General features: G+C 40.3%; 1 protein-coding gene across 1 annotated transcript in view; it reads right to left on the reverse strand.

The window, feature by feature from the left end:
- Positions 1-1,348: 1,348 nt before the first annotated feature.
- GRIP1 (glutamate receptor interacting protein 1) overlaps positions 1,349-16,421 on the reverse strand; it is a 96,986-nt gene continuing 81,913 nt past the window's right edge. Inside the window, exons 20-25 of the mRNA XM_026070023.1 lie at positions 15,379-15,579; positions 12,654-12,765; positions 12,464-12,508; positions 9,837-10,070; positions 2,559-2,705; positions 1,349-1,582 (exon numbers count right to left, since the gene is read on the reverse strand). Coding sequence (XP_025925808.1) covers positions 1,349-1,582; positions 2,559-2,705; positions 9,837-10,070; positions 12,464-12,508; positions 12,654-12,765; positions 15,379-15,579 — 973 coding nt within the window. The remainder of the gene's footprint in view (positions 1,583-2,558; positions 2,706-9,836; positions 10,071-12,463; positions 12,509-12,653; positions 12,766-15,378; positions 15,580-16,421) is intronic.

Genomic DNA, 16,421 nt, shown 5'->3' on the forward strand with positions numbered 1-16,421 from the left:
TTTTTACATAATTCACCATTGAATGTTATTTCTGGCAGTGCTGAAATATAAATCAGACATACTTGTGTGTGCAGGGCATGTGAGCTTGTTCATTTATGGGCAACAGCAATAAGAATACAGTTAGACAGTTTAAATTGACCAGAAAACTCTGTAAGGTGATTGCTTAGATATGGAGACTCTACAAATGTACAAATCCAGTATCTTTATATTCACCAATAACAATAATTACCATAACACCTTGAATACTGGAATAAACCAAAGCAGCTGCTGGTGAGCTTATAAAGCAACTGGCAGTATTTTATTGCTTTGGGGTGGGGGGTAGGAGAAAATTTGTGTGATGCATTTGTAAAACATATTTACAATTTTAAATTCTAAAAACGTGTTGGGGGGGTATGTTTATCATAAAGAAGGCTGAAAACAAAGCTTATTTAAATGGACTTTAGTCCCCTCAAGAAATTGTTTGACTTATAAAGAGAGCTCATATGTAACACTACAAGTTTAGTTTTATGGATCATTAAAGAGCTTTCATATCAATCTTAGATATAGTTTAAAAAAATCCTTTTTCTTTAAAACCTTTCTAATATGTCTAAACTCATTTCAGTTTTACTCTTGTCAGTAATCCTTCTTCAGATGTTTTATCCCACTGTCTAAAAAGTCTCTGCTTAAAAAAACCTTCATAGGTTGCAAGGCCTATCATTAAATATTTCATTGCATAGGGAATAACATATATTCTAATAAAAATTTACCACAGTTGGTGAATAATGTTCACCACATACTGCAGCTTCCTATGTGAATTTTCTTAAAATGTCTGAACAGTGCTTTGTCTGAAGACGATTCCTGCCAGTGGAATAATGTTCCCCAAAATTCCAGTTCTAACCAATTTACAAGAAAACATGGGGCAACATGCCATTCTTACTCATCCATCAGCCAGTCACTGGCGGTTAAAAAATGTTTTTAAAAACAATATAACCTGGACACCACTGTTAGGAGAGGTTAACTCCATGCTCTTCCCTCAAACCACAGCAGCTGTTTGAGGGGAAGGAACATTTAAATCATGTTTAAACATCTCCCTGTTTTGTTATTGGGGGGTGGGGTGGGGAGACAAGGCCTTTATCTTTTTTTGTTCACTGTTGCTAATGGTAGTGTTTAGAATGGAATGACTTAACTACGAATTAAAAGTCTTTCAAAAGTGACCGTGAATTAATATAAGCCTTGAGACAGACAGACTGATCCTTCTGTGCTTTTTAGTGCCATGTGACATCTGAGCTTCAGTCTCAGAAAAGTCTTAAAGGGATTTAGCACCATAATTGTCTTTCATTACCAAATGTCCCACTGAAATGATTTTCTGCTATAATGTATTTGTAGCATCCCGTGTCTCTGTATTCACAGCATGTCCAGTCTGTTGAAGGAAGGCATTATTTTGACCGCTCCATTCCCCACTTGCTGAAGCCTGTTGTTCTGAGCTTCCTTGCTGAGATGCCAGGGGGTTTCTGCTAATAACCAGTTCCAGCTTATTGCCAGATTCGGCAATAAGGGGCACAACTAGGCAGCAGTCAAAGTCTCTGGTACGAACATGGTTTACCTGGAAGATTAGAAGATTTCATTTTTGTTACGGTTTTAGGAAACAGGACTGTCCTCCAGAATAGGACTGAAGCCTCATTTACCTAGAGCAGGCAGAGAACTGTTCAATACAGACTATTTAAGCATGCTGTCTGGTCTGAGACCATGGTGAGTTTTCTACTGAGGTGCACATATTTGCACTGGGGATGGCTGCTATCAGCTGTCACAGGGTCTACTCCATAAATGACTTTTAGTAGCACATAGTTTTTCCTCACTTTCACAATGTTCATTAATATAAATACAACAGATCGCATCTAAAACTTCAGCAGGTTTTCGATGGTTTTAATATGTAAAATACTTTTATTGGACTGGCTGACAAAAAAAATGATTTTTTTCCCCCACAGTCTAAGTTGGCACTCCGGTCCGTGTGGGGCTCAGTGGTTACACTGATTAGACATAGGGCAATCAACTCAGATTAAGTGCAGAAACAATTTTAAAGTCTCTATCAAGAAAGAGAAAATACAAATTCGGCTGGAAATGCCATGGGAAATCCTAACTTTCCAGTGAGTATGTCTCCTTTGGTGTTCTGAAATACCTAACTTTCTGAACTTTGTTTCTATAAATACAACTTTATAGAAAAAATCTAGACTAGTCCCAGTGCATAAAACCCCCAAATGAACAGGAAGTCTTAACTTTTCTTACCCAGGATGTAAGTGATTTACATGGCCTGTGGTGCAGAGTAATCCTCCTTCTTTCCCTGCCCCCCCCATATACACCCCTTCCTAGCAGAGATACATGTATACAGTACTGACATTTAAAATATAATCAGCAAGGCAGATAATGAAGTCGTTCCAAATGAGTGGCAGCACAGCTTTATGCAGTGTGCGACAGTCGCATCCATGTACGCAGATACTGTGACACCATGCAGTGTGGTTTCTGCAGAGCAAGGCGTGTGCCATGGCATTCCCGCTAAACCTGGGGAGTGGTAGAAACGTTACCTGTAGAAGTCTGTCATACGGTTTCAAACCACCCAGATCCCCAGGTCCAGCTGGCCGAATATTTTTAACATACACTCCTTTTTCCAGTAAACCATCTGAGACACTGAACCCAAAATCCTCTCCATCGGAGTCCTTGTACAAAGTTACCTGTGGAAGTAATTTGACATGATAAGGGGGGGGGGGGGGAAGTTTGTCCACACTTTACATTGCTACATGTGCTAGGCAGCCTTTCTTCATAGGTTTATTTCAAATTAGAACCATCACTTACCTACTAGTTGGTATTTCTAGTCTTACCTGAAATTTGTTTCTCTGCTCTCTGCCTGCCCCCCCCCCCCCTTGCTGGAAATACAGCTTTTATTGCTATAACTTATTTCACTTTGGATTCAAAATACTTGTTCAAAACATATCCTGCCTGATAAAACTACAACATTAAGAGAGCTTTGTAATTATAACGGCTTGGCATTGCACTCGAGAGTTCCCAGTAAACATAAGGATAGGCTCCTCTGTTCATTTGTGGCATGAAGAGTCAATGGTAATTTCACTGATGAAGAATTAATGCAATTTTCAGTGTATCAGGAGTCAAAGCTGCCACAGATGTAATTAGAGCCACTGCAGCTGTTTTCACCTGGCACCCGTTACACCACACACTGTAACTCCAGTTTGTTTGAAAGTTTTACTAGCATCAGTACAGACCTCATAGCACAGCTGAACACATCCTCAAAATGCTTTGCAGGTCCCTGCCTGTCACTCACTGTATCCTGACCAGCCGATACACCTTGTGCTTGGCTCAGAGATGCTGGGCTGCAGGAATATTGTTTTGAGCCTTGTTAGTTGAGATTTTTATCCTGCTATGTGATACCATTCAGGATACAAGGACAATGTCCGTGGAACTGACTTGAGATGCTTGATGTCATGTGTATAAATGGTCTGACTTTTTGCAGACACAGATAAGTGGTAACAGTACCTTTATGTTAAACATTTACTTTTGTCTTCAGATGCCTCCTTCATACTGGACAAGATGCTTTATCACTCAGGTGCTGCACTGGCTTTTGATAAGGTAACAAAAATTGTCTATAGACTTGACTACTGCATTGTTCGTGGTTCCACCAGGGTAAGGTAGATGAGGATCTCTGTTTCTTTGGGCTAATCATGGGTGAACTGTTTGGCAGTGTGAGCAATAATCTGTGCGCTGCCTCCTCCCGCGTGTGCCAGCCACTAATGCGGTCATCAGCGGGGAGCAGGTACTGGCCCAGACCTCTGACTGCTCCGGAGCCAGCTATATATTACTCAATTCCATTTTGTTTTTTTCTGATCCCTCAAAGCAAGATCAACACTGGATTCAGATCAGGCTGCCTAGGATTTTTTCTATATTTCATAAAATAATACTCAGGCACAGCACAGATAGCTGGAATACCACATCGGTTGGTGCTGCTTTCAGAAAGCTTCTGGCACTTTGCCTTAACTGTCACTGTGGAAAGATAAGCAAGCATGGACAAAGTTGTCTGAAAACAGTACTACAAGATTTGGGGAGATCAACAGTGGGCAATGATAGCTTTTTTTTCTGTTCTCTGCACTTTTCTTGAATTTACTTGGCTTTACTAGTACACCCACAATGCTTTAACCAGAACGAAACTCACCTACCTAGCAAGTTTGTCGACAGCTATCCTGGGCAGCAGTTGAGAGAAGTAAGACACAACGCCAGCTGCTGCAGTGCTGCCACTTCTTCATCTGTGGAAGCGGGCAGCGTTTGCATCCCTGAACTGTGGTGAGCCCATCTCAGGCAGTGGTGAGCGTGAACACCCATACACACACCCGCCCTCCCGTACTGTGCACCAGGGCCTCCTCGTCCCTTGTTTTTCCTCCCTCTGTACAGCACAGCAAGGCAGAAAGCCACACCTAAAACCCCATCACCCAAACAAAAGGCTTTTTCTTTTTGCAGTGACTGATTCTCTTTTTTGGGTATGATCTGCAACCTTGAACTTCCTAGTGACCGCTGTTTTTAAGCACGCCCTCTTCCTCCTCTCTCCCATCTGCCCCCAACCTAACTTGTCACTGAACTTGTCATACTTTCTTCCATCATGGTGTGAATTTGCAGAGTGGAAGGGCACTTCAGCTGCTGACAAACCTACCTGCAGAGTCAAAATAATTCATCTGAGAACAATTTTAGTTTGTAGTGACAGCTGATATACCAGCAGGACTCCAGGAAACTTCTAACAATTTGTCAAGAGAAGCTTTTGTTTGTGACACGGTAGTATGTCTAATATGGTTTTGCTCTCAAGTATGTTTGAAGCTATTATGAGACTGCCACAAGACTAACATTCAAGCAAGACTATAAATAAAAAAAAAAAAAGAAAGAGGGAGCTATATTTTGCTGACAGATTTATGTGCATTTGCTGGCAAGAATGAAAAATAATTAGCAATGCACTGAGGCACAAACTCTCTTTAAATGAGATTATAACTTCTTCCACACCAACACAAACGATAGGAGTGTTTTCACGTCAACTGCTTCTTAAAGAATCCTTGACAGAAAGTAAATGTAAAAATGTGACTCAGTGCTTAAGAGGAGATGAGACTTAATGCACACTGTTCTGGTACAGATGGCACAGTGTTTAAAGAAACTTCCCCTTCCCACTCATTCCTTTTCCTTCCTCCTTCCTCTTCGTTCAGGCACTGGAGTTAAGTGGAGCTGAATCCATCCTCAGATGAACTACAAACCTGTATGAAACAGGTGACTCTCTGAGGCCATCCAGACTGTATTCTTGCCCTAAGGCAGGATCAGCTGCATCTAACCCATTACTGAGAGACATTTATGTCTTGCTTTTTAAAATCTCCAGTAGTGGAGATTCCACAGTCTATTAAAGTAATCCCTTCCAGTGCTTCAGATGTTTTCCTTATGTCTAAACTAAATCTCCCTTGCTGAGATTAAAGCCCATTGCTATCCACAGTGAAGAAGGAGACCCTTTATTCCCTCCTTCTTTGCAGCTATGTGGAACAAGGATTGGTCTTACTGCTTTTCCTCTGGACTCTGTTCAGCTGGTGAACAGCCTTCTTTAGGTTTTAGACCCCAAACAGGACACTCCATTACAGTCAAGACCTTATCAAAGTCAAGCTAAAGAAGTGGAGAATGATTTTGTATGTCCCATGTGTATGTTCCTGGACAGTGTTGCTTTTTCCCTATTTCTATGAAGTGGTCTATTAGCAAACAAAACACATACAAATTCTGTCCTATAGATCCATAGGAACTATCATTCCACATCAGCGCCGGGGCCCACCTCCTCTGTGATAATGGCCAGGGGAAACACAGGTGCAGACTGGGAGTCAAAAAACAGTGCGACAAGGGACACGAAGTGGCGTTTGGCTGTAGCAGTGAGGAACGGCATTTGCAGAAGAGTGGGAAGTACTGCAGTACGGGGGCAAGGCAGGAAGCACAACTCGAGAGTGAGCATCCAAAGTCTTTTAGTGCCCTCCCACTCATTCTCGTTGGACTTTCTGGACTGACACGGACGGGACATTCTGGAAGGGAATCAGCCACTATCTGGCAACCAGAACTTCTATGTATCGTTAAATACATTCTTTCTTGTGTCTCTTAAGATCTCCAGATCACAAGAGATTTTTAAAAACTGTTTCCCTTTATGGCTATCTTCTTTTGATTTCTGGTTTATTTAAGAAGAGCTTGGAAATTAAAGAAACTGATATTAATTTAAGGAATGACGCTGTGATTTAATATTGCTGCATGTTTGACAGCCATTATATTTTTTAGATGTGAGTCATCTGCTGAGAACTTTCTTTTATATAGATCTGTTTACAATTTTGGGGCTATCTCTTTTTATGGCAGCATATATTCTTAACAGGGAATCTCAGAGAAAAAATTTTGCTATCAATCAGAAATACCCTGCTTTTTATTGAATAATGGGTATGGGCAAAGCCTGTTCATACAGATTTCTCAAATTCCCTTGCTGCTAACACAGCCTATCTGAAGGGTATGAGATTATAGGTAATTCATGTTAACACCTAAATCATACTATGTTTTGGGGGTATTTCTGATCATAATTGTTTGGAAGTTTTGATCTCAATGCTAGATTGTAGAAGATTTGTCAGACTTTTAAATTTGCTTCAGGAGACTAAGGGAAAAAAAGCTGCAATGAAAATTTAATTCATATTTCATAAGCAATTAAATATTCACAAATTTTAAATGGAAGCTTACAAGTTTTGAGTCTATTTCTATGGTTTCTGCCATCTCAAATATATGAGAAAATGCCTAATTTAAAATCATACATCTTGCACAGATCAGTTATTCAGATATTTTAACCAATTGTAATTTTAGGTTAATGACTACTTGCAATAAAAATGTTGAAAAATTATCTAATGCCTAGTGCATATTTTTGCTCTCAGAGGAATGCTTGCTATATGAAACTTTTAAAAATGGTCCCCTATGATTTTTAGAAAAATATTAATCCACACGTTTACCTTGGTAGATCAAGTCAATTAAAGGCATTAATTAAATTTGGGTACTGATATAGCAATATGCTATCCAGTTAATTTAAATGTTACTTATTAAGCTATCTAGAAAAAATGTTTTAAAACATTTATATGACACTGTTAGGGTATCAATCCTACCTTTCTCAGGACAAAAAGGGTTGAAGTAAGTATTTGATGAAACTAAGACAGTAAAGTACAAAATAGCAGTGAAGAAAACAGGTTAACATACTGCAAAGTTTACAGCATTAAGCAAAATGCTGCCCAGGGCTGTGTTACCTTTCTGAGAGCTGCATATCTGGGAAGGACAATCTGCTCAGCATGCTGGTCCCCTAGACTTACTTATTTGCAGGTATGGCCTCAGCAGTTTTATCCAGTCTCATTCTCTGTGTATCTCATTTCTAGTATACTTGCACCAGTTATTAATGCATTTCTTTTTCAGATGTGTGGCTCTTTCTTCAAAAGAATCATATACCCTTTCTCTCTTATAATCAGGTTACGAAAAACTAGTAGAACATCTCCTCCTGTTGGACCATCTTGCTGCAATTAAACTAATGTACAAACTGTGATCCAGAGGGTGCACAGGCCCTGACGTACCAAGCGCTCAGACTCATCCCATTGACCAAGTAAATATGCATGTGTCCAGTCCTACTTTAGAAACTGGGAACGCCCAGCAGTTTAAAGTTAAGCACGCGCTTAAATGTCCTGCTGAAATAAGTCACAAGCAAGCTGTGTGTGAGCCTGCATTTCAACAAGTGCTTTTACTAACATAGTTTTCCAAAACAGTTATTATTTAATTAGATGTCCTGGTGTTGGTGGTCCAGCTGATTAAGGCAGCAGCCTGCAGAGGGCAGAGCTCATTTGCCAGCAAGATCTGTTATGAAGAACACTTAAATCCAGGCTTTTCTCTGACAGTGAAGTGAAGTCATACCTGTGGGAGTGCAGCTGTTTTGGAAAACTATGACTGGATAAGCTGTCCATGAGAAACAGTCTCACAGCAAAAATTAAGGGGGGAGAGAAAGTGACAGATACATTGTTACACAAGAACCAGTAAGAAAACCAACAAATAAGAATTTACCAAGATGGGCAGAAATAAAAAAACAGCACAAGACGTTTGAGTTAAGGCCTTCATCCCGCATGTGTCATTTCAGAGATACAAGCACACTGTGCTGGATCTGACTGTAAGAAAGATCCAGTCACTGGTCTTCTATTTTTCTTAAAAGACTGTAAGAATTGGAAAATATGGTGCAGGTTCAACTTTTAGATTTTTAGAGAAGAAAATGACTCTTGATGAGAAAACAGACAGTATAAGGAAACTCAGCATCACTTCAGCAGAGAGCAGGAACGCGGATATGTTGTCTGAACAAACAGTGAAAACTTCTCAAACAGAAGGTCATGGCAATCATAAAATGGCAACCAAAGGGAGGGAAAGCTCAAGGACAGGGTATTTTTTACTACCGAGGACTCTAAGAACTAGCAGCTAGGATAGAATAATAGAATAGATAGGATAGGATAGATTAATAAAAATCTTACTCTTCCTTTCCAGCAAAGAATTTGTTTTAACAACCATTCTGAAAGACAGATTTTATATTCCACAGGAGAAAACGGTGCCTTTGCTGAATATGAGCACACCATGAAATGCCTACCAGCAGTTTCATTGTATATCTCACATTTACTCGCCACTCAGGAAAACAGCACAGTAACGAACTCCATTAATCACTTCACATCAAGCTCAGAATACAAATAGCTCAAAACAGGATCATGACATATCCTCTTGATAGTTTAAATTGGCAATTAATTCATCTTCCATATGGAAAATCCGCTCTCCACTGTCTTCTAGGAACATTCATTTAGCACATACTCAGTAAGGCCCTAAGTTTCAATGCATGAACTAAACTGAATCAAACCTACAGAGATTAAAAAGCAAACCAACTCCCTTGAGAGTGATGACATTAGACCTCTTAAAGGAAATTTCTCCATGCTTCTGGCTCCTCTTCCTTTTATCTTAGCTGTATCCCAATGGAAGGGAAGATCCCAAACCTTTAAGAGGAAAGGTGGGTGCAGGAAATGGGATGTTCATTCCTATCAAGGAGAACAGCATTATCATGTTCCTCAAAGTTTTGGAAACTGGTTGCCATTATGGCCTCACTGGACTAAAGACTTAAACTGACATGGCCTATGCTGTGCATATCTAGAAATACTTCACCCAGTAACTTCCTTTTGGTGTACAGTCACCTTAATATCACCAGGTGACTCCAACACAATCTTAAGCAATGAAAAGTTGTACAGACTGAAAATTATTTATCCTATTTAGAGCAAAGGAATTAGAAGAGAAGCAATAGCTAATTTGAAATAGCATTCTATATTATGTACATACAAGTATCATATATTTGATTCAAAATGAGTGTTAATTTGAAAAAGGACCAATGGGAGCTAAAACCGTCCTGATAATTTTTTAAAGAAATGTATTTTCTAGAAATTAAACTTTGCTTTCTTAATGAACACATTTGGCAGAGATAAGTTATTGCTTTTGTCAGTTCAAATTATCAGTGGATCCTTCTTGCAAAAGAGCAGTCCCTTTTGAGGTTTTCTTATAAAAGCAAACAGTAGATGAGGATATATCTTATTCAGTTTGTTTCCCCCATAAGAATATATCATTAACGTGTTTGTAAGAACTAATACGCATGGCCCCAAAATTACATCTGTGGAGTCATTATAAAAAGTACTTACTGTACTGCCATATAATTAGATTCCCCATGCTGCATATATTATTTCAATATTGTCAGAAAAAAAATTACAGACCTTGTGTAACTCCACAGGAGTTGGTGACATGATTTCTTTCATTTCTTGCTTAATTTTTTTCAGAACCACGGACTTTCTCCCCACCTCTGATGGCAATGTGTTGCTACGGGTAGCTTGACTGTAATGTGGCCTTACAGTACTTCTTTCCTGGAAGCTGGCTTGTCTTCCCAGCTGGCTACGAGGTTGTGGGTTTTCATGATTCAAACTCATTGTACTTCCTGACATGATTGTCGCCTACAGCATTAATGAACAGGTTAATTTTTTACCACAGAACATAAGTTAAGTAAATGGTTAATGTATAGCAGTAGGAAAAACTTCGCTATTCTCTATTAAAACAATCACTCAGGGGACAGCAAAAGGCAAGAGGATAGATGTTCACTCTGCTTGCAAATCACTATAAAATAAAGGACCACAACAAAACACAACAATAAAACCCCATGGGCAAAAGTTTCCAAATGGCATCTTCAACTAAAATACTGAGCACTAAAGCAGCTATGCTTGGTAAGCTAGTCCCCTGGCAGACTGAAGAGCGTATAATATAACCTCTTATTTTTAGAATATCTTGCATGTAAATATAGTGATATCTAAGTTGTGGCATATTTGCATTTGTTGGAATTGGATCTATAGGAAGGCATTTACAACACAGAGTGAGTGTTCAAGGTTAAAAAATGTGAGTCGGCAGGATGTGAAGGCATCTCTAGAGCCAGCAACAGCAGAGACAGTGGCTGGATACCTTCACAGGTCAGGAGAAAACTCAGTGCAGATAATCACACTGCCTGAAAAGAAACCTTGCATAACACTCCTGCTGCAAGAGCGCCTGCCTTAACTAGCCCTGACAATACTTCAGAGACATAAACCCTGCCTCACCGCTAGTTTTAGTCCCAGTAAGAACAAACCTTTTCAGTTATATGAGAGAAGCCACGGAGGGTAAAAATGGCATGTCATTTCATCCACTGGGTGGAATGGACTGACACAGAAAGTACCAGTACACAGGACAGAGACACCTGCACTGCCAAGAATTCTGGCCCTGGGGAATGTGAGTAAATGCGCTTCAGCATAGTCACTGTACGGCGGTACAGACTGCTGCCAGTGGGGGACACTGAGGAAGGGAATTTCCTATTTACTCTCCCTGGTATCAGTGGACAAGTCAAAAGGCCATAGCCTGAACTCCGACTGGCGTAGGCAAAGGCAATCTGAAAATGAGAAGTGAAGGGGGAAAAATAAGGGAAAAATGGGCAAAGAAGTATTTGCTTCTGACTCGGATGACCATGTATGTCTGAGTCTTCCAGCTCCAGCACTACTTTCATTATGAGATAAAATATTGTAGCTTTAATAGTTTCTCTTGTGCTCAGGAAAGACACATAGTACTGCCTGAATGGAGCAGGAGCAGCAGGAGAACTTGGCAAACAATAGTTTCCTTCGCTGTTTGGCTGGAAACCTTGAAATGAAAAATGAGAAACAGTTCTCAACTACACAATGGTACTGCGCAAAATAGAGGCATTGCCACACTGAATGAGAGTCTTGCTTTCTTCTCAGAGTTGTAGTTCATGCTACAAGGTGATGCTATAAACGACATAGCATCTACAACTCTGAATTTCACTTCTACAAAAAGCCGAGGAAAATTCAACATGTCGAAATGACTGAATTCTGGTCACCCTCAATTATCTATTTCCATATCCTTTTATTGTGCTCTGAATAATGAAAACTGCAAGAGAAGCCTGCGGTACTTTGCTGTATCTAACTATGGAATTAAGTCAGCAAAACATCAATTTCTTCTCCTATATTTCTCTGGTTTGCAATAACAAATACACAAGAATCACATTTTGCTACCCATACATGCAATACAGAAGCCATAAATCTGAGGATGTACAATTAATTTGAACTGAAAAAGTTTCACTCAGTTATGCCATTCACATTCCTCCTGGCTGCTAAAGGACTTTATATAACATAAAAATGAAAATGAGATTCTGCCAGTTTTGCAGCTCCAGGAATTTAAAAGAACATAAAAGAAAATATTTTTAGGACCTTCCATTTCACAGCTTTAAGTGTCAGTGTAGTCTTAATTGTTATGATTAAAGAACTTAGAGAAACATGATTAGAAAAAATAAAGACTCATAGACACCCTGTCTCTGTTCCCTTCTCCCCACCATGATCTAACATGAAGCGTGGTTAAATCTGCAATTAACTTCAGGATGAAATGCAAAAATTTGTTGCATAGTGAAGAAATTGCTATACAATGAACATTTTTCACATTGGCATCTTTTTTGCCGAGTGGTAAGATTATGGTTAAACATTTTGAAAAGATGATTTTCTTTTATGTTCATCTTAATTAAATTAAGTTTCTATTGAAGAGACAACCTCTAACATGCTAAGAAAAGCTGCGTAAAGCGGCTGTAAGAGAATGAAATGCATTGCTGCAGGAAAATTACACCCACTTAAAAAGTTCTGCGCCATTTGCCGCCTGTGCAGACAGCATCAATGGTATGCACACCAGAAGCTGCAAGTCAGAAGCTCTGGGGTGAATGAGTTTACAGAATTTCAGCTACATTGTACAAAAGAAAATAGCTCTGGTTAGGGGCAGGGGAGGCAGCTGCACAAGCGAAAATATAAACGTAAAGGGTAGGTACCAAGAGAGTCATGTTTCTCAAACACAGACGCCTGTCAGCCTTGTCCTGTGGAGAGGGGGTTAAAGCTTTTAAATGAATTGGTGTGATTAGTGCAAATTAAAAGAAAAAAAGGAGAAATAAAATGAATGTAAAACAAATCAAAACCATTGTATTTCTCTATAATTGGAAAGAAAGGTTAAGATTGTTCTACCTCTAGTTCCCTCAGAATTCCTGACTGGCCACAGGTCTCTAAATCCTCCAGAGCCTGAGACCAGAAATTTTCCTCCTGGTCAGCCTCGGTGTTATCATGGGTACCTGCAAAGCTAGATTTACAATGAGAGGTTAAAAGAGATGGATTTTTTCCCATGAAAGATAAGATTTACACACGTGCCTGGCCCGAGATTGCAACTTGAACAACAGCACATTATGGTAGGTTGGTGGGAGAGTCGCTGGTCGGGGAGGCTGGATGGACATGCAGAGTGCGCGGCAGGCAGGGCTGCTCAGAAACCAGCCGTCGCTAGCAGCTGGCAGGATTCTGAGCTGTGTCTTATTCTGTGTGCAGATAAATGGATTCCAAGAACAATTTAATATACATTTCTAACTGGATTAAAACTGGGACCTCTCTATGAAAATTAACGAACCAACCAGTAGCAGCGTGCAGAGCTACTCTGTGCGATGAAATATTTATAATTACATCTTTCAACCTCACGGACTTCTCCCAGGGAATATGAAAAGAGCCCTTGTTTTTGCAAACAGCATCTTGCAAATCTGTCTACTCCAAAGAGGTATCCTGGTACTTTTAGCTCATTCCTTCAGTCTAAGCTGCATTTATCATGATCAATTTAACTCCATCTGACTGCCATCATATAAACTGTTCCAGTCACTTTATACACAAAACAGAGAAACTTTCAGGGATGCAACTCTCTTGCATGTATGCTTAGGTCCCTGATATTTCATAAAAGCATTGAAGCCTTATTATTAGCACTTTGAACAAAATGTTAGTGATGGTGAGGCTTAGGAAAGATGCCCAGCAAGAGAGGTGTGATAAAAAATGCCAATTATGGGCTGCAGAAACACAACCCAAAATGACACCATCACAGTGTATGTGTGGGGAGGAGCAGGAATTTTTTGCTGTCTTAGCAAGGGGAATCAGCTCAATGAAGGTTCACACAAGCGTCAGAGCTGCTGCAAGGGAGGGGGCTGATCATGTGGAAGGCAAAGGGGAAGGATGAGGCAAGGAAAGAATGAGAATTCATCCTTTTGGATGGCAGCAGGCTGTTACTTTGGAGCAGCTGCCCATAGACTGCAGCTAGATATGCTTAACAGCATATAAATAGAGCAAATACCATTATGGAAGCACCTGAGGTCTTGCTTGACAAATGATGTATTCCTGAGAACAGCATGAATATCACATTGTTAACATAATAGCTCTTAAATAGGGGAATTGCCCAGCACAACGGAGGACAGCTTGAATGCTTCACGCATGATACTCTGCCTCAGAGATGCTTTCTTACAGTTACGGTCAGTCAAGCAGACAACGGTCAGCCATTTCAATCTCTTTTTGCAATGATTCTCCATCTAGCGTCAGTGTCTCTTCTAAGATATTGCAATAGATACAGCAATGGTGAGAATACCTACTCAGCTCACAGATGCAATTCCTCCCAGGCAAGATAAGAAAGTATTTAAAAGAGGATTTTAGAAAGATCCTTGACTTCTGAAATTAGCTCTTTCAGTAAACCAAGGTAGTTATTTTAATAGCCAATATTGAACATGGACAAATTTATCTAATTCAATAACTTTCTATATACTATATGCTAATATTGAAATATAATATAAAATGGGGCTTGTGTTAATGAACAGGATTATTTGAGGCAACTGTCTGTGACAGCAAAGATTGGATTTCCTAGGATAAGAGGTCCATTCCTTCTCTGACTCCTATGAAACCTGAAATGATGATGCCTGCAAGTCTCAACCTCTTTACAGCTGGAGCAATTCTTCTTCCTGCCCTCAAATCTTCTTTCCCCTTTTCTCCAAATTGTGTCTTTGGTGTGTAAATTGCTCAACTTTCACATATCCACTACGGCCACATTAATAAAACAATTTGTAGCTGAGCTACTGTATCAGAAAAAAAAAAAAGCTCCAAAATTTTGTGTCACACGAAATATTCTGTTTGACCTGTAGTGAATGTATTTGGTTTTCTGATGCTCGTTGAAAAAACCATCAGAAATTTGGATTCACAAAACTGCTAAAGGAGAAGTAGTGGGGCAGATTTGGAGATACAAGGGCCTGTGATTTCGTTCTTATTGCTGTATGAGAGACTCTGAATCCATTTTTTTCACCAGGAGACTATAGTACGCTCTAGGATCTGGCAGACTCATTCTTTCTTGCTGGCAATGTCTGAACATGCATAAATTTTCCCTGGAGCACAAACCAGAACCACTTGTCCTACCTGCCAGCAGTAGGTAAACACCAGGCTACAGAGTGGTTTATGCTCTCTGGTTTCACTCATACACAGCAGAAAGGTTTTGGGTTTGCAGCTGTGCAGTTTTTCAGCTAGGGTGTACCTTTGGCAGGTAGAAAGGATGGCTCAAATCCCCTTAGCCAGACGAGAGTTGCTAGCCTTTGGCTATAAAATGGGACCTTACACTATCATCTTATGCTACTATGAGAATGTGGCCCTGAAAAAAGTAGCTTCTAGCTCCTTTTGAAATTACTGGGCAAATTTGACTCAAATTCTTGAAGGAACCAAATACTTGACTTGGCAATTGAAATTTCATTGTCACTCACTGGCATGTTAGTGATGTATTTTCTGTACCCTGTTTTTCTCCTTTTTCTCATTTCAACTGTTTTTTCCTTTCTCTCCTTCCCCCCTCTCCTCCCCCCTCACCAGCCCATCCCAGCTGGGTGTTGCTCCTGTGCACTCTTGGTTTGCCTACCTGGAAGTATTCCACTCTTCCAGCTGTGCCCCACCTTTCCTTTGCCCGCCAGAGGCACCTTTCCACTGCTTGCCCTCTTTCTTCATGCTCCTGATGCTCTCTCCCCCTGATCTTTCCACAGAAGTTTGCTTTAAATGGTTTTCTTGATTCTCTCCCAATGTCTCAGTCTCTTTCTGTTGCCACATATTCTTGGAAGCTGTGCTACACAAAATAAAGGTAAGAAAAATTACTTTTTAGTGCTAGAGAAGACGACAGGATGCTTAGCTGGAGGCAGAGAAGAGACAGTTCTCAGGAGATCCCTCTGACAGGCTGCAAGAACAGGCATGCCCTTCTCAAATACTCCAGCACTTGGTATAGGAGCACTGCCAGTTGTGTTTGGCATAATCCATTTTACAGATACTGTGTTCAAATAGACATTGTTTTCATTTATGCTGTACATCTCAGGTGTAAGCACATTGGGAAATAGAACAAAACTCTTTAATGGGCATACTTTCTATTGAATTCTGCTTTAAAATGGTAGCAGAATACATGCTTTTTATTTTCAGAAAATTCTGTATTTTATCATTTAGCTTCCTGGTTCATTGCTAATCAACTTTTTCAGCCTATAGCTTATGTAGCTCCAAATCACAGAATCACAGAATGGTTGAGGTTGGAAGGGACCTCTGGAGATCATCATGAGAGCGCAGCTAACAGAGGCAGCGAACAGACGCAGCAGTCTGTGCAGCAGTGTTTGGGCTCTGACTAGAACTTGAGGATCTTGTTGGAAGTTGTGGGCTTTCTGAGGAGCCCAAGGAACTAGAAGGTGATTGATTGCTGCGAACAGGAAAGGGGAAGCTAGGCAAGGTCAACTGCAGGAGGCCTTAACTTCTCCTGGGAGAAGCTCTAGCTAGGATTAGCTGCTGCTAACGAGCTCTCTTGGTTGCCTCTAACCAGAGGGAGTTGGGGCCTTTGATCCTGGTGGCCCTTGATTAGGGCGGGTCAAGCAGCCCGGGAGTCAGTGCTAGGGAGAGGCCTATACAAGAGCCAGGCCTAGAGCGCAGCTC

Source organism: Apteryx rowi, unplaced genomic scaffold, assembly GCF_003343035.1.
Source record: "Apteryx rowi isolate R43461 unplaced genomic scaffold, aptRow1 scaffold_302, whole genome shotgun sequence".
Lineage (NCBI taxonomy): Eukaryota > Metazoa > Chordata > Aves > Apterygiformes > Apterygidae > Apteryx > Apteryx rowi.